The sequence below is a fragment of the Rhipicephalus sanguineus genome, chromosome 6 (assembly GCF_013339695.2).
Source record: "Rhipicephalus sanguineus isolate Rsan-2018 chromosome 6, BIME_Rsan_1.4, whole genome shotgun sequence".
In the NCBI taxonomy this organism is placed as follows: domain Eukaryota; kingdom Metazoa; phylum Arthropoda; class Arachnida; order Ixodida; family Ixodidae; genus Rhipicephalus; species Rhipicephalus sanguineus.
In genome coordinates this window covers 155,995,436-156,022,229 of record NC_051181.1, presented here as the reverse complement: position 1 = coordinate 156,022,229, position 26,794 = coordinate 155,995,436, and the positions used below count along the sequence as shown (strand labels likewise).

At 43.5% G+C, this 26,794-nt stretch overlaps 3 protein-coding genes across 5 annotated transcripts in view; 1 reads left to right on the top strand and 2 right to left on the bottom strand.

Moving 5' to 3' along the window:
• Positions 1-135: 135 nt before the first annotated feature.
• LOC119396846 (splicing factor 3A subunit 3) lies at positions 136-19,709 on the bottom strand. Its single transcript, XM_037664188.2, has 17 exons — positions 19,522-19,709; positions 19,346-19,393; positions 19,233-19,285; positions 19,057-19,162; positions 18,924-18,996; positions 18,237-18,328; positions 17,611-17,693; positions 17,471-17,543; positions 17,285-17,350; positions 13,507-13,575; positions 12,080-12,147; positions 10,569-10,740; positions 7,249-7,410; positions 5,053-5,163; positions 1,206-1,296; positions 446-501; positions 136-314 (listed from the first exon to the last, which is right to left on the bottom strand). The coding sequence occupies exons 1-17, from the start codon at positions 19,615-19,617 to the stop codon at positions 237-239; spliced, it is 1,497 nt and encodes a 498-aa protein (XP_037520116.1). The 5' UTR covers positions 19,618-19,709; the 3' UTR covers positions 136-236.
• Positions 19,710-19,848: 139 nt separating this feature from the next.
• Positions 19,849-25,563, top strand: LOC119396843 (pre-mRNA-splicing factor ATP-dependent RNA helicase PRP16). The gene has a single exon (XM_037664182.2). The coding sequence runs from the start codon at positions 19,919-19,921 to the stop codon at positions 23,459-23,461; it is 3,543 nt and encodes a 1,180-aa protein (XP_037520110.1). The 5' UTR covers positions 19,849-19,918; the 3' UTR covers positions 23,462-25,563.
• The window catches only part of LOC119396844 (endosome/lysosome-associated apoptosis and autophagy regulator family member 2), a 49,635-nt gene continuing 47,615 nt past the window's right edge, over positions 24,775-26,794 (bottom strand). For all 3 annotated transcript variants that reach the window (XM_037664185.2, XM_037664184.2, XM_037664183.2), the window contains exon 20: positions 24,775-26,362. In XM_037664185.2, coding sequence (XP_037520113.1) covers positions 26,303-26,362 — 60 coding nt within the window. In that variant the 3' untranslated portion in view covers positions 24,775-26,302. The remainder of the gene's footprint in view (positions 26,363-26,794) is intronic.

Here is a 26,794-nt window from a genome sequence, read left to right as displayed (position 1 = left end):
AGGCCAAGATGCACGGCTAAAGGTGAAGCGTAGCTATTTTACTATGTGCACGTAATTGAGCATCCACAATTGACTCCAACCATTGTTTGCAAGTGATGTTGCTGTTTGTAAATAAAAAAAAACATACCATTACCACTGACCATTTTTAATCTGTCATTGAACATGATTCGCAAACAAGACGATGATAATGCGTGAGTAAACGAGTCTTTTTTTCAACCAGAGAAGAACAGTCAACCTCACAACAGCCCTTGGCGTTTCAGGTCCTCGAATGTCTTCTTGTTGACGACATTGCCTTGTGTGTCCTCATATTCCTCCTAACAAAGAACAAAAGCATACTAGATATTAGCAAAAGCCTTAAGGAAGTCATATATCCTTAAACATATCCTTAAAGAAGCCATATGACAATATAAGAGTCATGTGACACAGCGAATCATGACCACCTCACCTCTGTGCTTGCCTGAAACCTCTCTTTTGACTTCTCATCTTTTAGCTTGTTCCACACTGGAAAAATAAAAAAAATTGCAAGCATCAGTGAAGTACATGTGAAACAGCTTCTCCACGGTTCGTGGTATGTTGCAAGCTACAAGAATCTTCATTAGCATCTCGTTAAATGGAACCTGAATAAACCGGGAAAGTATGTTCTATTTTAACTGGAGTTTCGCTTACTGAGAAATATGCATAGGGCTACGGCACTCAAATACAAAACCAAATACTAAAATACAAAATTAGAGGCAACTATTTCATACAAGCAGCTATTACGTTTAAACCCGATTTCCTTTCGCCAAGATTCTACTGTTTTCCACAGGTTGCCAACGGTCTGTATGTATGCTGGTCTGTGAGAAATTTGCAATCATGGCATGACATATGAACTGGATACTGCCCTACCTTCGACGTCAGTCTCAATAAATATACATTCATAGGTTTTCATACAGTAGCAATTCCATTAACATTCTTACAAATAAAAAACAATAAAACAAAAGGTATAAAGATGCCTCCTTATTTATGCTGTCTCACCACATCAACACATAGACAGCATGAATTTGCATGACAAATGCACATTTATACATCTTCAAGCAAGTCATTATCGAATAACATTAACCCCATGACTTTATATTAGGCTAACATTTGAAATAGCATGCTGGTAAGTGAAAACAGTTTAGAGAATGCAATGGCCTATTTTCACAAGACATGGAATCAGTGCTTACAGGTAAGTGCATCCTCAATCTGTGTCACGTTAGCAAAGTGAGCCGTGTTTGGGATCCCCAGGCATCGCATACCATGAGCATGGCGCCATTCCTGCAAAGCAAAGGTGTAGCTCAATCCCCAGAGTATTTCTCACAGCGGTACATGTCATGATCAAGATGATTGCTTTTTGGGAGAGCGACGGGAATTGAGGTACAATGACCCCATAAGTGGCAGGACCGGTCCACACGAAAGTAGGGCGAATTTCTCCTTAAAGGGACATTAAAGAGAAAAACGTTAATTTTTATATTAATAAATTAGTCTTTCACAATTCAGAAATCCCCACGCTTGCTGCGAGAAGACACCTGGTAAGCAAGAAAACGTGCAAAAAGAGAATGCCTGTGGCGATGCCACCTCGAAATTCCCGCACCAAACGCCATGACGTCATAAATTTTGATGGCGCCTATTATGTCCTACGTTATTCTTAATCGGTAAAAATGAAGTACATTCACCTCCGAGGGGGCCACAGATTTAACATACCAAGTTTCAGGAAATTTTGTTGAGCCAATGTCGCCGAAATACGACAATTACACTTTGAAATCCGTGATGTCACACACGGAGATTTCGGCACGAAATTTAAAAATGATACATTGACCTTTATTTTCTGCTCTGCTATTAATAAACTTATGACGGTGAAATTAACGACATTAGTTCTCAGATTACAGTTTATCAATCTCAACTGATTCATTGCTTCACTTTAGTGTCCTTTTAATTAAGTTACTAAAAAACACAAGTTTGTTGTGATAACGGTGATGGGCACTTGACTCTTAGGTGAGAAAGAAAGTAATGCAATGGACAGTCGCTACAATATCATCATGGAACTTTCAGAATGATCCCTCTATGTTTAATTTTGTGCTCTATATCATGAAGGACAGCCAGAAAGTGCCAAATTTCTTCTATGCAACACTATCAAAGGTCACCTTCGAACTTTGCATTCCTTACGAAGTCTGTAATATAAGGACTACCAATGAACATTGGCCAAACTAAAGGTGGCAGCAACGTTTCAACAATAGGCCTTGTCTTCATTCACTTCATGGTGCCGAGGCTCAAGGGACATCTTTGACCACTGCTTAGTAGTCAGAGTCTACATCTGAACCTCTTGTACGGACACCACCGATGTTTCATCAACCCATAAAACATAACACACAACACAGGCCAGCTTTTTTAAGGTGCACTGCATGACACTGCTCTAACTTCAATGCTGGGAAACAGAACAGATGCTCAAGTGGCCCTGCAACTTGAAAATTTTTGGCTTTTTCTGAAGGGTGACATGTCATGCTACAGTCGAACCCGGGTATATCGAACTCGCCAAAAAACGTTTATATTAGTTCGATATATGGCATAATTCGATATAGGCCCGCTATAGGATTTTGACACAAAGGCACATAACAATAAGAAAAGTACTTTATTAATATGGTGGCTTACTTGCGTGCCCTACTTTGGAACAAAATAGTCCTGGATTTTCTTCTGTGTCAACGACTTCGCTGCCTGCGACAGCACACACGCCTCCACGTTGTCCAACGAGTCGGAGCAGCTGAGGCTGCAACCTTCCACATTCACACAATAGCGCCGGACCAACGCAAGTGCACTAATCACTTCGGAGGATGTAGGCAATGGGCCATCGTCAATTTCCTTATTGTTGTCGCTTTGGCTCATGGTCGGCACGACGTCTGCAACGTAGTCCTCATCTTGTAGCTCACCCATGATGGCGACATCATCGTCCGCACTGACGAACTCGTCGAATGTCGATCGGTCGATAGCTCCCGGGAACTCTGCCAGCTCACTCCAAACTTCGGCAGAAACACCTGCGGTGTTTTCAGTGCTGTCATCGGAATTTGGGGTGTCATCACCAGGCATGCGGAAGCCAGCACGCCTAAAGCAGTTCTGGATCGTCTCCTTCGTGACATCTGCCCACGATCTACTCAACATAGAAAGAGCTCCGAGCAAGTCGATCTTAAGCTCCCTGCCGACACGAAGGTTCACAGAGCACCAACAGGCAACACCACCAGCACGGACCACGCTGAATGAGGACTCGAGGAAAACAGGCAGCAGCGGGCACACAAGCATAAAGAAAGAAAAAATGGCGCTCACTTCTACCGCCTCTGTACCTCGGAGAAAGCACGACGGCCTCTGATTGGCTGTAAGCGCTGCGAGCGGGCCAGGATCATTTCTTGCAGGAGGGTGTTCGCCCGTGCACAACCGGGTCTAAACCACTTTTTCTAGGGTGGCGCCAGCAGTTTTCCCCGCCACCGCGAGGGAAAGCCAACTTGCTGGGGCACTTTTGAGGCACATGGAGTTTGATACAGTAGAACCCCGCTGATACATTTTTGAAGGGACCGTAGGAAATAAACGTAAGAGACGGGAAACGTAAGAGCCGAAAAACAGGAAAAACGGCAAAATATTTAGTGGTACAGAATTTTATTTCAATTCTTACGAGCAGCACGAAAATTGGCGCGCTCAGCCGCGATCTAGTCGATGGATAGAAACGCGGAGCTTAGGACGGCCTTATCCACAGAAATGTAATCAACGTATGTGATTTTTTTAACACCAACAGCTGTAGGCATGAAAAAACTAAGCACACGCAATCACGACCGGCGCGGCGAGTCCGACCGCGAACCGCACGCACGACCATGCGAGCTCCAACCAGCTCGAACTCCTCCCGTTCTCCGACAAATAACGATGATGATGAGTCTACGCCAACGCGATGGCAGAAGTGAATGCCAATCTCGAAGGCCTTGCTTTCGCAAGCAATTACGTCATACACGCCATGTTTGTGCAATGCAAATCTCAGAGGCTATGCTTTTGTCAATAGTAAATGCCAATCTCGAAGGCCTTGCTTTCGCGAGCAGTTACGTCATAGACGCCATCTTTGCAATTTGAATCTCGAAGGCCATGCTTTTGTTTGCATCAATTGAAAGATTGTTGCTTGCGCCTCTCATGCGGCTAATATTACGGTCAAACGAGGCCAAGCTGCGTGAAAATGCGCCATGGCCGCTCTCTTTGGTAGTCACTCGGTCGGCTCCGGGCGCACTTCGCGACGTATCATACGGGAATGGTCCGACAGTTACGACGTAACAGCGGGGTTCCCAATACATTGTATCCTATGGGAGCTATGCCGGGACCGGCAGGAAAGCGACGTAACAGCCGGGAAAACGCAGCAGTGAGGAACGTAACAGCGGGGTTCTACTGTATATCGGTTGTCGTTGCTATTTTCGTTCGATGTAACAGTAACTTTTGCTATATATTCTCAATGTAAATTTACCGTGTTTAGAAATTGTTCGATATACGGGATAATTTGATATAAACGGGTTCGATATAGTCGGGCTCGACTGTAGTTGGTTCACTTCACACAACATGAAAACAGCACTTTTAGAATTTTGTTGATATATAGTAATGTTAAACTAGGTTGTGAATTACTGTTAACCAGCATACTATTGACATGGCACGTTTTACAAATGTCCCGTGATATGTGGTGGCCAACTACGTGAAATCTAATACGAGGCCATAATGTATGAGGAAATTCTCGCAATTTTTCGAGCAACTGTGCACCACTATATGCACTAACTGTTTGCTAGTTCAAGTTTTCTCTTGTTTTTTTTTTGTTTACACCTACAAGTAGAATGCGTTGCGTAACGCTACAAGTGAAATCAGAAACAATACCTTTTAGTAAATTGTTTTTTTACTAACACATCCCCTATAAAACTGATTCATGACAAACCTAGCTGTAACAAGTCATAAAAATAAAGTCGAGACATTATGTTCAGTTCAAACTCATTCTCGACAAAATCAAACACAGGTGATGCAACTTACAGCAAAGTGCCTCTGGAAAGCCTTAGGTCCTCGGTAGATGAAATTGCCACAGATCTCGCAAGTGTAGCTGATGTTCAAACCATGTAACTTGTACAGCCAATAAGGGATGGGCTAAAGAAAATGGTCACAGAACACACAATCACGATTCAAGCAGACGAAATAGGTAAAACGTAGGCCAAATCTGAAGTAGAATTTGAGTCGCGTGTAAGCACCAAATGCAACGTCATAGAAACATTTAAACATTATGTTTGTACAATAAATTACCACAAAAAGTATGAGCTGAAGACAATTAGGAGCGCAAAAAATAGGACTGAGGGTATTTCATGCTATCGGGAATGAACATAGGAATGCCAGCCGAAGGCATCATATTGTACTTTGAGAGTAGGAGATTTCGAAAAAATTGCAATCCTGCATCCATGTTTTGCTTTGTTAGTTTTGCTTTGTGATAGTTAAAGCCAAGGTTGGTGAATGAGAAGATGTGACACTACCCACAGCACTGCTTGACATACTGGCACAACACAATTACACTCAAACCTCGATATAACGAACACGGATGTAATGAATTATCGGTTATAACGAAGTAAATGAAGAATAGTCGTCATAGCTACAGTGTTACAATTAAACGTTTATAACGAATTTTCAGATATAACGAAGTTATTTTCGTGGCAGATGTGACTTTGTTATAATGAGGTTTGAGTGTATAGACATACTGGCACAACACAATCAAGGAAGCCCACACATACGTGCCATGAATTAAATGCACAGCAAGCCTCATTAAAATGGTCCCATCCAGCACAAATAATATTCATTATATACAGTACAATCATTAAAACACTTTTTAAAGGGGGATGAGGGGCTAAAGGGTCCACTTTTGAACTGCTGCACCAATTTTGATGAAAATTTCAGAGATGAATTTTATTGTTATTAAAAGATATTCCTAATGTCAGCGGCCTAGTGGGCCTACAAAAAAAACCTATGCTTGTTATAATGATCAATCATGTACTATGCCAATTTAGGAAAACTATCATTGCAAAAATAATGAAAACATACTAATTGTTTTTCATTAGATGCCTTCTAGAGGGTTTGTAGTACAGGATAAGCCAGTGGTGTATTTTTATGATGTTTCCATAAAAATGGCATCACTCTAAAAGCAAAGGTAATTTTTTCCTTGTCACTGCATGTCAGACATCTGAATTTTTTTTTGTGTTGGAAAAAACTTAGTGATCACAAAAGTATCTTGTCTTGTTCCTGACAAAATTTCAGTCTAGAAACAGCCCTGTAAGCAGCTATTGGCAGAGCAGTTTGGAAATGACAGTTTTCCTAACAGGCTCGTTCTCTCCAAAAGTGCAAACTGAGAAAAATGAGTTCACAGATTTCACAACAAGCTATTTATTTCGATGGTCAAAATAAATTAATCAAAGTGACCTGCTGCATAGGTATGGCTTTCCTCTTCAGCACGATGCTGTTCTGTGACAATTGCATCCAATCATCTTCATTTTTTTTGCTACTTTCGAGCTGTCAATGTTGCTCACAACACGTGTTGGTACTAAAACGGACCACCCCCTGATCACCATGAACTTGCAGGACAAAGAAGAGATAAACCGAGTAGCGCAAACACAGCAAAAGGAACTCAGAATTGGTGCGAAAGCAGCTGTGGAAGGTCATGTTATATGTTTCCGCCAATTCGAGCTTCGGTTCTGGTTTGCCAGTGACTCTGCCCTTCTGCAACCGTGGCGAAAAATGTGCCTTTTTAATTTATTTGTTAGTCCTCCACTGTACTCTTGACAGAAGATCTCCCATGACTAAAAGGCGCGGAAAAAAAACCTTCTAACACTGGCATTCATTTCGCGGTCAACTTCTCACCAACTTTGCAGCCGCGTCTTGAAAGTAGCGTTTTAGAAACACTTTCGACAACAAACGCGCGCCACCCTCTCGTGAAAAGAATTCATTTTATTCTCTTCTGCTACACAGATAACAACCAAACTTGGCGAGCATATTCTTTCATGACCCAGTATTCTAAAACAACTCAAACTTGAAAATGCACATTTTTCTCGAAAATCATTTTTTTAGCCCCGCATTCCCCCTTAAGTAATTAAATGTAGTTTGTTACATCAAATAAATTATTATTTTCATTATTGCAAGGTTCAGACGCATTGACACCTGCGATTGCAGAAGCAAACACAATTTAATATTTACCTTTCCATCCCAGCCAAGTGGCAGGTTTTTAGGATTGTAGATGACATCATTGTCCTCGTCTTCGGACTCACTCTCACTGATCTCATTGTCAGACTCCTCGCGCTCTCCAACTGTACGGGCCTGTTTGCGCTGCACATTTTCTTTGGTTGCTTGTCTCTGTTCCTGCAAGTTGTGAAGGATTGGCAAAATAATGTGGAACAACCAACAGCCGGGCAAGTCCAAAGTTATGACACTAAAAGCTGAAGCTGATGCTGACAACCATTAAAGGGACACTAAATTGAAATAATCAGCTTAGATTGATAAAAGTGTACTCCGAGAACTCTAATGTAATTCATTTCACTGTCCTATGCTTATTAATAGAGAAGAAAATCAAGGTCAAAGTTTCATTTTTAAATTTCGCACCGAAATCCTCACACCTGACGTCACGGATTTTCAAAATGCTTCTTTCGCATTCAATGAAATTTTCAGAAGCTCGGTATGTTATGACTGTGGCTCCTCAGAGGACAGTGTAAATCATTTGCACCATTTAGGAACTATGTGTGACCTAGTAGACGCTGCCAAATCTATGACGTCACGGCATTTTGTGAGGGAATTTGATGGCAGTGTCGCTACCCGCATTTTATTTTCTTACGTTTTCTCGCCTACCAAACGTCTTCTCATGGTAAGAGTGGTGTTTATGGTACTGTGAAACTGTGATACTAATGCGCGAAAAATTGCTTTTCTCTTTAGTGTCCCTTTAAGAAAAAGCCATGATAATTAATCAGTTACTTCACACGTGCGCAAGTATATGGAAAGGTTGCATTTTTTTTTCCTTTAGAGACGTGTGACAGCATTTTTTTTAACTGCTTGAATAAAACCAAATGTTCTCCAGAGTTCAATGGAAGATGGCTACATTGTATAACAAAACTTGGAGGACGCTTGAGCTTTGCCTTCAAGAGTAAAATGCGATAGCGTAATCGGGCCCCGTGCGCATCGCCTTCTCAACTGCTAGCCTGACTTCGGTTCTCGGTGCATGCCTCAACCGTGCCGTAAGGAAATGAACGACTGTGCGCATAACATCTTCCATTTCAAACTATCCTAGAATGCCTACTGCAAGTGCAGTTGTTAAGTGCCCACTACACCATAACTCTTCCTTTTGCAAATCAGCGAAGGGCCCACTACCGTCTGTAAGGCAACACACGAACTTACGCAGCTGCTCACTTTGTTGATGCTTTTGCAGTTGATGATGATCAACCTTTTGAGGGTTTTTTACGTACATGTACAGCATCACCTAACAGGCACCAAAGGGTTTTCGCCGTACATGTACGGCATAGCCTGTATGTTTAAAATGCGCACCTTTTTCGATAATTTATTTCTCTTGCTTGGCATGTACTACCACACTTCGGGAATACGTGGAATTTTTTTCATGCCCCGATGTCTCTCCGTTGTTTTTTGTTTTTGCTTCCCAAAGCGGCACGCCTGCTATCGCTTGCCCATCCGAGCTCGTTCGCGGTGCGGCTGGTTTAAAACGCGTGTCTTTTTCGATCATTTCTCTTGCTTGAAATGTGCTGCCATGCTTCCGGAATACCAGGGCTTAAAGTTAGGGGGGGCTTGTGAAGCCCAGCCCCCTCTTCCATTTCTTAAGGAGGGGCTGTATGTGTGCGAGTATTATGTATACAGGTCGCCGCCCTCTGAGGGCCCCCCCCTCCAATGAAGGGAGACCTTAAGCTCTGCGGAATACGTGGAATTTTTTTCATGCACTGATGTCTCTCCGTTGGTTTTTCCTTTTTCTTTTTTTTTTTCTTTCCAAAGCGGCACGGAGGCTTTCCCTTGCGCATCAGAACGCGTGCATGCGGTGTGGCTGGTCTCGGTTTCGTCCTTCGGGTAGTTATCACTTTTCGCGCCCGCAAAGCTGATGGCTGTCTGGTTTCTAATCTTTCAGAGGGTGACCGCTTGTAGCTCTCTCGTTTAATGCTGCCCGAGGGGCGATTACATCTGTTTTTGTGCGGTGCTAAATTACACAAATGACGCCGCCGTGGTTACGTTTACTGTTTTGGGGAGCGCGAACACTTTTTACTGGAAAAGTACTCTGGTGCACTTATTTTTGTATCTTTAATACAATGCATAATTTGTATTTATAAAAAGTCGTATAAGTGTTTTTTTTAGGATTTTGCTTGATGTTACTACGAATAAACCATGTGTACGTAACAACAAAAATGATTTTTCTGTCACTTTACAGTCATGCGAAAAACTTTTAGACAATTTTTTTTTCTCAGATAGAATCATCTGCAGAATTTATTTCAGCAATAAAAAAATTAAATTTTTGGACTGCATTTCGTGAAAAAATTCGATCCTCAAAGGGTTAGTTAGATATGTCTGAGCGCTCTGTAATGGGTGGGCCTTTAAAACACCCACTCGTTGCGCAATTCAAGTTTTGATGTCTGGCACGATTCTACACTTCTGCCGCACCTTATTACATGCATTAAGGAGACTCCTTCCACTACATGACATTCATATTGTGTCTTTTATTTACCGAAGCAGTTTCAAACAATAGCATGGCTCTGTGGTAGAACAGCTGCTTGCCCTGCAAACGGCCTGGGTTTGATCGTCACTGAAACCGAAGACTTTCTTATTATTTATTTTATTTGCATCTTTTTCTATTTTTCAGTCACGGACAAGATAGTGGTTTTTCACTCACAACCAATGATGCCGACACCGAAGCCGGAATTTCTGTGAAACGAGCTCTTTAACGATTAAAAAATCTTTTGCGTCATGAAATATGTGCACCGTGTAAGGCGTTCCATTGTCCTGAGGCAAAGGCAAAGTACATACTATCGGCAGAAGGATGATGTGCTGAAGGATCATGTCTGAAGGATCAAGTCGAAGGATCATGTGCTGTGTGTGTAAAAAGATAATGCCTGTCCTAACTCAAGACAGCATAACTCAGTGCCTTATACAGTACTTTGAAAAAGCTGATTCCATTAACAACCAAATAAAAAATGACTTGAAGAGATTATGGAAGCATGTCGATTCACTAGTCGAATCACAAGTGAGTGAGCCACCCTCTGATTGCATTCATTAAAAGGAGCTTTCATATTTAAGGTATTCATGGCTGTTTGCTTTATGTACAAGCAACGCACTGGTTTCAGCACAAAATTGAAGATAGGAAAGTGTGGCTTCTTCTAACTGTAATCAGGTCTTTGATCGAGTGAATGAAGAGAGTTTTGAAAGAACATACTTTGCCAGTAGCAAGTATAATAGTGGCTCATCTTTTTATGTGGTTTGGTCATGTTAATTAAATCATGCTGGCAACAGGTTTTGTCATGATAGTTGTCACTGACCGACAAGATCTCTGCAAAGCGGTACAGTTGTGCCTCGAGGGTTGCAATCTCCTTCTGCTTCTCGGAGTCCTTGTTGCGGCCTGGCTTCGACTTGGCAAAGAGGGAAGGGTCCAGCTCGCTGATCTGTTTGCCCTTGGAGTTAAAGAGACGCTGGGCACGCTCCTCCAGTGTGCTAATAGATATCAACCAATGAAAATGAAAGATCAAACGAATGAATTGTGATGTGCAATGTCCCACAGAAACTCGTGGGCTGTGAGAGACATCATAACAAAAGGGGGTCTCTGGGTAAAAGCCTATCATTTTTCGTTCGATAGCATGCCCTGTAACTTCTTCTTGAGTTTCTTTGTTATTCTCCAGGTTTCTGCCCGATATGATGGAACTTGCTAGGGATGGGTGAATATTCAGGCGTTTCGAATATTCGAACGAATATTACAGTATTCGAATTCGCTTCGATACGAATTTAGATTAGTCGAAATTTCGAAGTATTCGAAATGAACGAATATACGTATACATTTGATCGCACATAACCCCCTGTAAAGGTGGTTTCACTGCAGCGTCTAGTTGCTGTGCTGTGAAACAACCCATCCAGGGGAAATCTGAACTGCCGCGAAGCCACACTTCAAGGTTAAATGTACATACTTTTTTTCAGTTTAAAAGCATGTTATACGGGCTTATATGTGCTAAGCATAGTAATTTTTAAATTGTGACGTCCACTTATAACTTGCACCCTATTCAAATCTTGATACTACTCAAGGCTGCTTCATTTCAAACCAAAAAAGTGACATTCACTCATACCTAGTTCCAATCCTTAAAAAATATTGTGCAAGGGTCACAACAGAAATGCTCATTTTTCTTAATAATATACGGAAAATACTATTCAAACTATTCGATTCGAAATTATTCGACCAAATTACTATTCGCTTCAGATTTGCTTCGAACCTCAAATTCACTATTCGACCATCCTTAGAACTTGCAAAATACAATGGCAATACACTTTCCTTTGTTAAGCCTAAATAAGTGCATTTCCTCAGAACTGTAAACTGAAATCTAAATGTAATTGCTTCTTAAATGAAACAACTGCCTCTAATATGATTGATTTTGTACTTGAATTGTGCCCCTCTGTTCATCTTTCAGCAAACCTAACTGCTGCTATACGGAGCATATTTTCCTGGTCCTTTCAGGTTCCATTAATGAGAATCGACTCTGCTGAAACATATCATACACCAAAACAGGAAGGGGCACCTAAAAGGGTTAAATCCACCAAAACAATGACACATGGAGCATGAGTAGATTGACAGGCACTGCTGAATATGGAATCACATGCTTGACAGGCACTGAATGAACTACAGTTCACTAACGTTACAGGTCTGCTTGCATTCTTCTTTCCATCCACCTGGCACCGGTAATACTTTCCGTCATTCCGGTGACCAAACCACCTACAGCTTTCAGGAACTCTCAGGTTGGTTTATAGTGGACAAAAGAAAGTTGACAAGTTAACGTAGCATACTTACCCTCCACATTTCAATCCCAATGCCATTAGCGCCGATTTCAGTCGGTCCAAACCAAGGGAAGCCAACTCCTGCATAACGAAAACGTGAACGTATGGCCTCAAAAATTTACACTGCCTGTGCAATGATTTTATGTAAATGTTGCAAATTCCTTTCCATAAATGCCACGCCAGAGTACAGTGCTGGATCTTTCTCAGACACACATGCGAGCCCACAGTCACAACTGGACATGCTAGTTGTGTATCCTACACTTGCGATACCTCATGAGACTGTACACTGAAAAATAAGCGAATTTGTAGCATCCACAAATAAATTTTTAGCCCAAATGCTATCTCAAAACCTCAACTACTAAAAGTGCACGGACACTTGATAAATGTACCTGTCACCAATAAAAAAGATTATGACTTTTTCTGCCAAAACAACGATATGATCATGAGGCATGCTGTAGTAAGGGACATTATTTGTGCATCTAAATAAAAGTACATAGCTTTCTTGCAGTTCGCCCCAACGTAAATGAGGCCATTGCAGCCACAACTGAGCCACTAAACTGATGTCACGGGTGCCTGCCACCAGACCACTGCACTTGCAACATGGTAAGTTGGCATTCTAGAGTTATTCGGAACAAATTAAGTTACTTTTATAATGTTTGAAATGATTCCCCAATGAAATAAATTCAGCTAATGTACACTGGAAGTTACCATCAACTTCAATAACACCAAAAAGAGGTGAGAAAAAACCTAATTGTCATTAGCTGCAAATAAGCCTCCTGTAAAGCTTGCAAACACAGTACAATGTCTATGCTTGTGAAAGGTGCACTAAGAGCAGCAATAAATCAGCTTACACCAATAAAATATTCTTTAAATTTCTATTTCAATTCATTTGGTGGCAAGCTGTTAATTATACAAAAGAAAATGGCCTAACTTTCCCGCATTGATTTTTACACAAAAATCTCACTGCCTGTACATCGACGCAACATCACAGATTTTGAAACTAATATTTTATTATGCAATTTGACAAGTAAAATTGTCATTATTCAGGTGACTCATAAAAAGTAATCTGAATATGCTAAATTTAGCCATTACCTCTTTTGGAATGTTATGCATGTTTCTTTACCAAAAGACAATGCACAAGACTGTCAGAGTTCATCTCATTACATTGAGCTTGTACGGGAACCTTATAGCAGCCCTGCTCGTAGCCTTACGTTAAGCTTCCCCTCAGTGTGTGAGCAATCATTTTACTATTGTAGAAAAATTTGCTGACATAGCTTAACTTAATATTCCCGATGAATGTGTTTTTAAGTACTACTCTGAAGTTTAAAAGTAGGGGGTATTAGCTGTCCTCTGCTTTTCATTTTTTTTTTTTTTGACGTGGTTAGATATGCAAGCCAACACATTCCTTCTGCCAATATCGCAAACTCAAGGATTACTTGCCTCCCAAGAAGAGAATGCAGAAAGGTCCAAGTGGGCTCCAGCATGTGCTAACGCACTGCCTGCTTCTTTCTGAAAAGAAAAAACTAAACTTTGTTGTAATATCACGAAAAGTGTCAAAACAATGGCACTCCTTAGAACAGCAGTACGATTGTTTCATATTGACTGCATTACTGACTTATTGGATTAACTGTCTTACAACAGAGCCACCATGACCGGCAATAGACCTTATACAAAATTGCTGCCATCTGTCGGAAGTTTGTAATGCGCACGTATCTCACAGGAGTACGGCCACTAGCGTGGGTTCGGACTTAGCGAGCCACAGGGCCGCGTCTGCCGTCGCCGCGCGTGAACTAGCGCGCCGCTGCACACGTACGTTCGAGCGCAAACAAGGCGCCGAGCGATGCGCGGCAAGTACACAGTACTGCTCTCGAAATCCGCAACAGTTTATTGCCTGCGGCAACACCACAAACGCAGTACAACGCCTGCTCCCAAAGGCGGCGGGAGAAGCAAAAACAGGTTTAACCACGCCACGGGCGAAAGTACAACACAAAGGGTGCCGCTAGCACGTCTCCACAGGCAAAAGGGCTCACGGCGACACGCCGCTGAAGCAAACGGTCCCTCGCGACTATGCTGCGTACTCGTCCGATCTGCGACCACAGGGCCCGATCGCTCGAGCAAGGGCAAACTCCACTCGCGTTGGCTTCGATAGGTACAGTTTCGGCGTAGTATGACCACGCGCGAAGGCACCGAACCGCTCTTCAGCCTAGCGTTCAGAAAGGACAACGTAAGGAAAGCGCTCGCCGCTGGCGCCAGGCGCCGTTGGCGAACTCCGCCCGAGCGAGCCCAAACAAAGGAGCCGACGGACGGGAAAGAAAATGCGTGCTTACCCTACGAGGTCCAGAGAGAGTCCCTCTCTCCCGCCGCGCAAAACGTCTCGCGAGACTCGAACACGGCGCCACAGTCGAGATCCGGCGCCGGGGTGAAGGGGGTTAACGTCACCCCCGCTCGCCCAGCACCGTAGGACGCTGGAGGAGGGGAGCGGCATGATCGGATATGAGGATGGCAGAAATAGGCAAAAAAAAAACCCGCTCAATGGCGACGGGCAAGCCTCAATCCCCACAGGTTTCACGAAGCTACCGATTTGGCGCCATGTTGGAGGCTTGTGTCCAAATCGTATTGCCGTCGCTGCAATAACTTCTTGCCTGTATCTGCTTTGATAGTGGGCAACCGAGGCATAAAAACGTCAGACGAGTGTGTAACGGCATGTACACGTTACCGGCACTTCCTAGTTATTACGTGTAAAGAGCTGCCACACAACGAGAAGAAGGTACAAGTTTGTCACCGAGTCACATGTAGACCTGCCGTGATCGAGAATGAAGCTTTGCTCTAGGTTGTAAATTTTGTCTGTCTGCTTTCAGTGTAACGAATAAAGCATTGTTAAATATCTGAATACCATGTGTATAGTGTAGGAAGGTTGGGAGGAGGCTTTGGCGTGCGACATGGCTAGGCACAGCGATGACGGTAAGAAAGTGCTTCTGACCCATTTCAAAGTGGACATGTGCTCGTAAGTAACACGATACGCCAAGAATATTTGCGTTCACATCGTCACTTTCGGGGCCTACTGGCGCCTTACAATTTCAACCCATTTCCACAAGGCAATTTTGCGTCGCCGACTGAACGTTTGCGAACCAACCTCAGCGCGTAACCAACGGTAACGCACCCACGGTCGAGTGTAACAGCGTTGCCGACTGAACGCTTGCGAACCCACCTTAGCGCGCAACTAATGGCAACGCACTCACAGTCGAGTGTAACACAACTGACGGAACAGCATTTTTGTTTTCAATTTCATATGCAAAGTGCCACACAAAAGCACCTGTTAAGGGGAGATGCGATTCGGAAAAAACGTTGCATTAATCTGTAGCCTAGGCCAATGAAATTTTTGCTGTATATATGGGCTTTTATGCTGATTTCAAATATGTAATTAGTTTTATAGCAAGTTGTACAGCTTTCGTTTTGTGCCATGACAATGTGTAAAGTATAGTTCGTTTTGGACAAACTTTTCATGCCACTAAACTTTTATGGTTCTGAGCCATTAATGGCTCATATTGCTCCACATAAACTGTAGAATGCAAATAACTATCAGGAAAGTGCGTATAAAACATTTTGATGGTCAAGAAAAATTGTAATCGGAGAATTATTAGAATCCTCAGCTGACACTAATTGCTTACTTTAGGTTTGTAATAATTACACAGGCAATATCAAGTTTTAAAGGAGATACTTGCCCCCTTCACATGTTAAGGAATATGTGGGCAAAATTTCATCTCGATCGGGCCATCAGAAGTACCAAAAATATGATGTCCAAACTCAAGAAGTTGCCCAAAAATGGATCTTGCGAAAAACGCATTATAAAGGTATAAGTGAAAGCTCATCTGTACGCAAGAACATATGTTATTTAAGATGATCCATTCCATCATGAGAGCTTGGCAATCATGGTTATTTTGAGCATGTGGCTTTAGTGAACTCCTCATGCGAAATGCAATGGCAAGCAGCCAGGTGGCAATTTCCAGGGGACTCTAGACAATGAGCACTTTTTAGTTTTTCAGTAGCCACCTTGTGCTCTTTAAAAGCGATTTTAACCTACTTCGAGTTTAATTACAATCTTCAGTTTTTTTGTCGTGAAAGTAGAGAAACTAAACTTGTGAAAGCAAATAAGAACAAAAAATATGTAATTTTAGAAAAAAAAACTCGCTTTTCGACTCTCATCTCCCCTTAACATTTCATAGCACACAGGGGTGGATACAGGATTTTTCCGACGGGGGTCAGCTTCAGGGAGAGCCTGATATATGTGCTCTTCTTGGGGTACGTATAAATTGAAAAAAAGTATGAAGGGGGTGGTCAGGCCATCCGGGCCACCCCTCTGAATTTGGTAGTGATAGCACATGAAATGCTTGAAAAATACGCATAATGAAGCAATGCGCGCGCAAGGCGTCCCACCAAATGCTACCTTGTTAAACTCCACAATCGAAAATCAACAACAAACAACACACTCCAGCACAATCGGTCTGTTTGCTGAGAATCTATGACGCACTCGACCGACCTGTCTAACATGTAATTATTATCGCAATGTAATAAACAAAGTAATGTCAACAGCAGCGCAGGCATGCGCGAGTAGCCGCGATGCAGCTTTGAAGCTCGTACATGAAGCCACGGTTGGCCTGTATTTGCAAGCACACGGCGCGAAGACTGTCTGGTTCCGGCATGACATGAAAAAGTGTTCTCTGATGAGTGCCGATGCTGTCACATACCCCACCTATTAAGAACGGCGAACATAAACACAGCGTTAGTTGTGAGCAGTAGCCGGAGCAATGGAACGCTCTGCCGCTTCTCGTCGGCCGCGAGGAAATATAATAACATGGAGGTTAGTTTCCTGTAAACCTTTTTTTCAACACCCCAATTTCCTCAATCTGAGCAACACGGCACATGAAAATGTGTCGGCATTGCCGTTCCTATCAACTGCCACACGCTGATACGTACGATACGTAACATGGCGAAAATGCGCACGGCGGCAGCTAGATGGCTGCAGATTTTGCATAAGGTCTATACTAAAAGCCTACCGGAAAATGTAAACAAGCTCTAACAGGTAATCTTAATAGAAGCTCTGCTACAATGAACATTGTGAAAGTGTTTATATGTACCTCATAGTTCTCATAAATGTCAACACTTCAGCACTGTAGCGTGTAATCAGAGTGCAAAGACACAAGATATATGTGCAACCAACCTGCCATCCTGGAAAAGTTCCTGCTTCCCACTGCTTCTCAAAGTCATTCATCACATTTTCCATTTCCTGCAAAACATTACAACATTAGCTGAGAAGCTAGCAAATGTTTCATTCGAAAGTCACTCACTTCAATGGCATGAATGTGAAGAGAATGTAGAGAGAAGGAAATGAAAAATGACGATTCACCTGGTTAATGTCAAGGAGAGGCTTCACTCGAAGTGCATAGTCTTGCAGATAATCGAGGAGGCAGTCAAGATACCTGGAGTTGAGATGCACGTGACAAAGAGAAAGGTCGACACGAACATTGGACAACAAAAGTTACTCACTTTTTGTACTCCGAGTTCTTCTTGTCCTTTGGAATATCGAACAATTGGTCGAATGATGAGAGGTATGAGAGATAGTCCACTTTCTACAAAGAGCAACGCACAAAGTAATTACATGTCATTTTGAACTCAACTTCAGGGTGACAACAGAAGCTCAGAATTAATCCGTTAATCAACAGGTGCATCTGTTTTTATTATGATGCTGTTTCCTCTACTACACTCTTAAGTGACAAAATTGCTTTTTATTGACCATTTAAGAGGAAGTACGAGTGTTCAACTGGTCATTTTCTAAATCACTCTCTGTTTTGCTGAACCACTACAGCACAGATTCAACTGGAAGGTCCAGATAATGTTGCATTCTGATATACACATTGCAACTGCCACTCTAATACTGGGTGGTATGTAACCCCTGATGGTTTTCCATTACATCTATGTGCGATTTGAGAGAGTTACAAACATAACTTGGCATTATGAGGCACACTATATTAGATCTTCATTATACTAGGCATACAGAATTGTTACTCGTATGGCAGGAATGCGCGTACACCGACAACTTCTAAGAGAAAATGATGTGTATTGAGTGCACCATGAACAATGTCTAACTCAGAAGCTATAGCCAAGCTACTTACCTCAATGCCTTTGAGATTGACATACTTTTCATAGCATTCATGAAGGTCAAGGTACTTGCCGTATCCTTCCTCGTCTGTGAAGTCCACAAGATCTGGAAAAGACAAACAGCAAATAAGTAGTGGTCCATGTACACCACAAATAAATTTAATTTCTTTTCATAATAAAATACCTGCACGTATGTGCTATTCTTCTCCTTTCAAAAAGCTGGAAACCCAAAGTAAAGGTGGGTGCCAATGGACGGAAAATTGCTGCAGTAGTGCACTTATTTCGTTCACAACACGCAAATATATCCATAGCAATATAAACAGGAATGAAGTGTCTTGATTGCACGTTCTGATGAAAAGCCGTGTGAATAAAAATATTTTTATGACTGCCAAGATATCAAGGACGTATATCTGCCCTTTAGTTTACTAAACAGATTAAAAACAGTAATTTATCAAACTCCCAGATACGCATGACTGCCAAATAATAATGCAAAGGCTGGCAACTATATTATCACAGATTGAACACTGTGAACCTGCGGCGGCCAACAAGAAAGAATCACAATGCATTCATGTTTATGAAGGCCAATCAAACTTAAAATAGAATTTTAAAAAGCCCATCTTGCCTTAACTGTTGAGAAGTAGCGAGTAGGCGCTTTCAGACTGAATATCAGAACTAACGACAAAGACGGAAATGAAACCTACTCATCATTTCTTCTGACGGGTTTTCCCTTGCCTTGTTCAGCTCGTCAAACTCCACAGACATCGGTACTTGTATCTGGAAGTTCGAGGAACACGTTAGCCTGATGCGCCCGAGGTGTCAGCGGCGAGAACAAACCTCATTTGGATGTTTCCTGTGGAATTCCTTAATAGTCCTGAGCCTGGAGTAAAATTCGGCGAACTCATTCGGCCCAGAGAGAGCTGCTATTTCTTCTTTCCGAAGCCTACAAGTGGGCAAAAGTATACAAGCATACAACAGATGCAGTTTATAACTGAACACCAAGGTAAACTTACCCATCTTTATCTTCATAAAGCTCCTTCAGGTTCGCCGTGCATTCCATATATCTCTGCAAGAGCGAGTGAATGTATCAATGCATGGTTCAAAACTACAGCCCAACGATACTTACATCAAGCAGCATCTTTAGACGGTGGTCAGAATTTATCTGTTCCCTGTTCTGAAACAAGTTTAATTCAAAAGCAATGACCAACAGTCGTGGCTTCGCTTGTCATCTATGCGAAGACACGGACTCGAGCGCCCACCGCAGTACAGCAGATCAGTCAAATATGAGAAATCTTTACTCACTGTGGACTTTCTGTGAAGCATTTCCTTTGCCTGGGCATCGATTAGGCGCTCTCTTTCTTCATGATAGCGGCGCTGCTGCTCCAAAATAGTCTCCATGTCGAACCCAGCGCGGACGGGATTCAACGCAACCAATACAACTACGGTATGACTACGGTAACGCAACGCACGCACGACGCCGACCGCCGACAGCCCAGTGTTTACGTGCTCCGGCCCGACTTGCGCTGCTTTTGGCACAACACACACGTTTGTGGTTTTGACATCCATCCTCAGCCCAATCGTAGCCGCGGCCGCGGTCATATCCCGAGCCGGATCGTACTGTTGATTGTTGAGTGCGCATCCATTAGTACGTTGTTGTTCTGAATCATGTGTCGAATATACCTCTGAAAGACAAATTACTATGAGTGACTTCGAGTCCATACATCGCCTGGAAGGCATCGAAGAGGAGGTGGGTGGTCTCATCAAAAAGAAGTCTGTTCACGAGTTCAAAGCTCCCGTCCAGAGGAAGTCGGTCCTGGGCCTCGACGTTCTTGCGGCCGCCAAGAGGAAGCAAAAACTCGAAGAAGAAAGCGGCAAAAAATCCCGCAAAGATGGTGATCGCAGTGATGAGTCAGGTCGTGAGATGTCGGAGTCGACGTTTAATAGGCAGTACCGGAAACCACGTATAGAGACTCCAACACACACCGGTGGAGTGGATGCTAAATACGCCGAACGTATTCGTGACCAGCGCGAGCACCACAACCGGGGCGTTTACGCCTCATCGAAGGACTCGAGAAAGCGTCCCGAATCGCCGTCATCTCGCGATCGTGACAGAGATCGGCGTGACGACAGGCGCGACTCCGGGCGCGACTCCGGGCGCACCTCATCGCACCGTTCTCGCAGAGACTGGAGCGAAACGCCGTCTCGTTTTAAGGACCCTCCTACGCCCAACATTCGACCGAAGGACACCCCGTCTCGTTCAAACTGGGAGGAAGACGAGGAAACGCCATCGCGACGGTCCTCTTGGGACGTGCTCACGCCATCGCCTCGCGATGGCTCCGACCGGCGCAGCACCGATAGAAGGTACCGACGTCCGACGGACACACCGCGCGCTACGCCAGCGCACAAGTACAACGCCTGGGCCGCCGACAGGCGCAAGACGTACGCTACGCCAGGCAGCAAGCACGCAAAAGACGAGAAGATTCCGTGGAGCGAGGACGGCGAGCAGAAGGTCGAGTGGGAGGTGGAGCAACAGAGGCTAGACCGCGAGTGGTACAGCCTCGACGAAGGTTACGACGAGATACACAACCCGTTCGCCAGCATACCGCAGGAGTACACCAAGAAAAAGGAGGAGGCACTAGAGCAGAAGAAAATCAAGAAGGTTTCAGCTCAGCAGAGGCAGATTAACAAGGATAATGAAAAGTGGGAGACGAATCGAATGCTTACGAGTGGTGTGGTGCTCAAAGTTGATGTAGACAACGACTTCGAGGAAGAGAACGAGGCAAGAGTTCATGTCCTCGTGCACAACATTGTGCCACCATTTCTGGACGGACGCATCGTATTTACCAAGCAGCCCGAACCGGTGCTTCCCGTGAAAGACGCTACGTCTGACATGGCCATTGTATCTCGTAAAGGCAGCGCTGTTGTTCGTTTTCACAGGGAACAAAAGGAGCGCAAGAAAGCTCAGAAGAAAGAGTGGGAGCTGGCTGGTACAAAACTGGGCAACATCTTGGGCGTTGCGAAAAAGGACGATGAACGTGACGACAAAGAAGAAGCTGATTACAAAACTGAGCAGCGCTTTGCTGATCACATCAAGGATGCTGACAGTCAGGGAACCAGCGAATTTTCGCGGAAGAAGACATTAATGCAACAGAGACAGTATTTGCCCGTGTTCGCAGCACGACAGGAGCTTTTGCGCATCATTAGGGAGAACAGCATTGTAGTCATTGTTGGTGAAACAGGCTCTGGAAAAACAACACAGCTAACCCAGTACCTTCATGAAGATGGGTATAGTAAGTATGGCATGATTGGCTGCACGCAACCCAGAAGAGTGGCAGCCATGTCTGTAGCAAAGCGAGTGTCAGACGAAATGGGCTGCAAGTTGGGTGAAGAAGTGGGTTATGCAATTCGATTTGAAGACTGCACGTGTGAGAAAACAATAATTAAGTACATGACTGATGGTATTCTGTTGAGGGAGTCCTTAAGAGAGCCAGACCTTGACCAGTACAGTGCTGTCATTATGGACGAAGCCCACGAAAGGTCTCTCAGCACTGAAGTGCTTTTTGGTTTGCTTCGTGAAGTGGTGGCGCGCAGGCAGGACTTGAAGCTTATTGTTACATCTGCAACCATGGATGCCACAAAGTTTGCTTCATTCTTTGGAAGTGTACCTGTGTTCACCATTCCCGGGAGAACTTTTCCTGTTGATCTTTTCTTCAGCAAGAATCCTGTTGAAGACTATGTAGACGCTGCTGTAAAGCAAACACTTCAGATTCACCTGCAGCCCGCAGTTGGAGACATATTGGTGTTCATGCCTGGACAGGAAGACATTGAAGTGACCTGCGAGCTTATTGCAGAAAGGCTTGGTGAAATAGATAATGCTCCCCCATTGGCTATTTTACCTATTTATTCCCAACTTCCTAGTGACCTTCAAGCAAAGATTTTCCAGAAGGCTCCAGATGGAGTAAGAAAGTGTGTAGTGGCAACAAACATTGCTGAGACTTCACTGACAGTTGATGGAATCAGCTTTGTTGTTGACAGCGGCTATTGCAAATTGAAGGTCTACAACCCTCGTATTGGTATGGATGCACTGCAGATATACCCTGTTAGCCAAGCGAATGCAAACCAACGCTCTGGACGAGCCGGTCGTACAGGACCGGGGACATGTTTCAGGTTATACACAGACCACCAGTACAAGAATGAGTTGCTTAAAACAACTGTGCCAGAGATCCAAAGGACGAACCTTGCGAACGTCGTATTACTTCTAAAGTCTTTAGGTGTGCAAGACCTACTTCAGTTTCACTTCATGGATCCACCACCTCAGGACAACATATTGAATTCTATGTATCAGCTGTGGATTCTGGGGGCCTTGGACAACGTTGGAACTTTGACCCCATTGGGACGGCACATGGTTGAATTTCCCCTCGATCCTCCACTTTCTAAAATGGTCATCGTTTCCTGCGATATGGGCTGCAGTGAGGAAATTCTCACCATAGTTTCAATGCTCTCAGTGCCCAGCATTTTCTACCGTCCAAAGGGACGGGAAGAAGACAGCGATGCTGCGCGAGAAAAGTTTCAGGTACCCGAAAGTGACCACCTGACCTTCCTCAATGTGTTCCTCCAGTGGAAGCTAAACCACTACTCATCATCGTGGTGTAATGAGCACTTCATTCACGTCAAGTCCATGCGCAAAGTGCGTGAAGTGCGACAGCAGCTTAAGGACATTATGGGCCAGCAGAAGATGAAGCTCGTCTCATGCGGCACCGACTGGGACGTGGTCCGCAAGTGCATCTGTTCTGCTTTCTTCCTCCAGGCGGCACGACTCAAGGGCATAGGAGAGTACATAAACTGTCGCACAGGCATGCCTTGCCACCTCCATCCCACTAGTGCCCTCTTTGGAATGGGCTACACTCCAGACTATGTCGTCTACCACGAACTCATCATGACCACGAAGGAGTACATGCAGTGCGTCACTGCTGTGGACGGTCATTGGCTGGCTGAACTTGGCCCCATGTTTTACAGTGTGCGCGAGTCTGGCAGGTCACGGCATAGGATGCAGAGAGACCACCAGTCACAGATGGAACAGGAAATGGCTCTCGCTGAGCAGCAGCTCCGCCGTCGCAAGGATGAGCATGACGAGAAGCAGGCAGCTGCTTCAATGCGTGCAGCACGTATTGCGACACCTGGTTACCAGCCAGAAGGGGCCCCTGCTACACCCAGACGTACTCCAGCCAGGTTTGGACTTTAGGCAGTGTACGTGTTGACTCTACTAGCTTGTTCTGCCACAAGTTCAGTTATACCTAGTATTGTTTCTAACTTCTGCAGCCTATATGTGCTGTAGCATGTTGTGAATCGCAAGTGCTACATTTAAGTCCATTAGATATGCTTTGAGTTGGTACCGAACTGCCACAAGGACAAACCTAAGAAGCAGGTGGTAGTCTTCTGTACATGCAAAACAAACTGACACACACAGAATTGTACTTACTTTTTAACTGCAGACCACCTAGCTGTGAGAGGATTTTCACAGCAAATGTGTTTGATACTGGTACCTGTTTATTTCTGGAGGACACCTCGCAATGAAAGATAAAAAAAAAAGCACAGATGGGCGGCCATTAAAAGCTCACTTCTGGAAGCACGGGGAATGGAATGCAAACCTGCTTAGTTGTCGAAAGCTGCTGTGTCAGTGGGAAAGGGATGTCTTGCCTTTTCAAGCCATCGGATGATGCCAAAACGCTACATCAACATCCAACAGGCTCTAAAGTGCCCAGTGGATCATGGCATTGACCTCAAAAATGGTGTATACTTATTTCTTCTGTACCATAAATTACGTTAAATATCACTGTTAGGTATAATTGTACAACTGTCCTTGTTCGTAGCTTAGATTACCTCCGACTTCCATAGGACCTGTGCCTTCCAGTAGCACCTCATGCCTTTGTATAGCAGTATCTGCCATCATTTGATACTTGTTCATTTCCAACAATGTTTTAAGTTGCTGAACTAGCTGATACCTTCATTAGTGTTAAATGAGTCCAGGCCATCTACTCCTAATGCCAGTTTGGACACGATGCCTAGTATGAGTGGTGCACATGGTTGCATACTAGTGAAATTGGCAGTGTGGCTCTGCATGCTAATATTGTATTTACAAGAGCTGCTGAAGTATGTTGTAATTGCGACTTCACTTGTATATTCTCAAATGTAAATGTGATCCTGAATTATTCATTGTGCCACACAAGGGCACACAACTTGTATAGTGCTGAAGGCAAATATATGTAATGCAAATAATCTGTACATAAAATATATACAACTCTGTTGTATTTTGGCTTATATAAATGTTAAATAATTTAGTGTGTTATGTTAGAGTCCACGGAACTTGCAGTGTTGAATTCAGATATTGTGTGGAATCTAAGCAGTCTGTTCATATAATGTCACCAATTGTGTTGTCTCTAGGGCTTCTGTAAAATCGTGAGTCAGTGTTTCTCTTTGCTAATCATGTGCTGCATTGTGCATAGATTGTAGCATAATTATGTGCCGTGCTCCACAGAATAAAATAAAAGCGAGTAATTGGTTTCAAATACATGTGCATTTATTGTAATCTTTATTAATAGCTTTGCTACAACATGATACCACACCATAGAGCTGCACATGATCCATTTTTCTCTGCCTGCCTGTTTGCATATGTCACGTAAGAAATGTAAAACGAGTTAAAGCTATGCATGTCTAATGTTAACCTTCACTCTAAGAACAGGTGCATAAAGCTGGTTCAATGAGGAAGTTTCAGTAGGTCGAAGTCGCGGGAAATCAGTTCCTATATAATGACCACTTCATATTACAGTTAAAGTGCGCAGGGCCACAAGTGCTAAGCCTATTTACAAAGGTGGAAGTGCCTAATAACCTTTGATCCCATCGTCACACTCGCACTCATTCTTCTGTCACGTAATCGAATCGCTAGCAGTATGGGACGCGTCTTTTGCCATCTTATGCAATGACATCACATTTTTTCATGCTCGTATGCTTCTAATACTCCCATGTGAGGAACCTTTCTCGCACATCGTACCTCCGCAGAGACAAAGGTGCATACAAAATGATCACATGGTGCGCAGCCCACGCAACGAGGCCACTCAGATATGCCTGCAAACAAACAAAAGTGTGTGCACTCCAACCCCATTGCGAAGGCACAACACATTGGTTTTTGCTTTGCTATCACAAATAGAGCTGGCACATATGAAAATAATGCAAGTCTCCTCTCTTTTTTTTTTTGTCAGCCTGTAGTGGCCACATTGAAGTCACAAGCAGTATGCTCAGCCACAGCATCTTTCGTTTTGACAACCTGCTAACTGCTGGAAAAACAACAGCAAGCATGCGTGCACGATTAATATATGTATGTATATATATATATGTATATATATCTTTGGTGCTACGAAACAGTCATGCCATTAAACAGTTTCAGAGAACAACAGGCACTTTAGTAAGTACGGCAGAAGCTTCTTTTTTTTTCTTCTTCTTTGAAGAACGACTACACAGTTTTAAGTCATCACGGTCACGTCGACCGCATGTGGTACATCGTTTGAAAAAAGTGGCAGCACTTGAAAAAACACCATCGATACACACACAACAAAGCGTTAGCATGACAATACATTCAACCGCGTTCAAAAAGGAAAACATGATATATTTCTGCCCAGCTGTACAAAACAGTGCATGTAACGTGATAACCCACAAACGCCACCGCCCAGCCTTGCAGTCACATTTCACAGTACAGCAACACCCAAACACATGACCTTGCTTGCATGGGCATATGCTCTCGCTCTACATTTTCCTTTTTTTGTTTTGTTTTGTGATATACTAGACATAATGGGGCACTTGTACACGCACGTGCAGTCATGAGAAATTGGACTGAGTATACTAAAAATAACACTGGAATGTTTTCGCCTTGTGTTTGTACACCAATTACATGAATGGTGTGCCTTGGGATTTAATGGTGCACAAGAGCTCTTTGGTGTTGCCTCCCCTCCTTGTGAAGCTCCTGCGGTGTCATTGTTGTCACAGTTGGTTGTCGACTTGGAGCGGGTGGCGCAGCCGACACCTGCCCCCTTCACGACACCATCTCGCCTTTGGTCAGGTGGATAGTTTCAAAGTGGTGTCCCTCTCCACTCTGAAAATAAGCAGTTTTAGCATTCACGATACTGCATCTGAAACTGTCAAGGTGCAAACAGTGAAAATGAATTCATTTGCACTTTTTCACAAACAGTGCAAAGAAAGTAGGAGCCAGAAATGATTGAGAACATTGCTTGTTCTTGTCCATCCTGGTGGTCGTTCCCTCCCATTTCATTTCATAAGGGCACTTAAGGAACAGCACCTAACATTTAACTTATATGCTTTTATACCTTGTGATTCACGAAAAGCGGCATTTTTTGTGTGGCCAGTATATTTTTAGTCAACAGAAAAATGGTTGATGCACCGACCTGGTGACAAAGGGTGATCCCATGCCAAGCATCCCAACTCGACAATTACATAAATTTTTATTGTTTCGTGTAGATTCAGTGTAGGTTTAATGCAAATAGCTTTTCTAACAAACAGTTTCTAT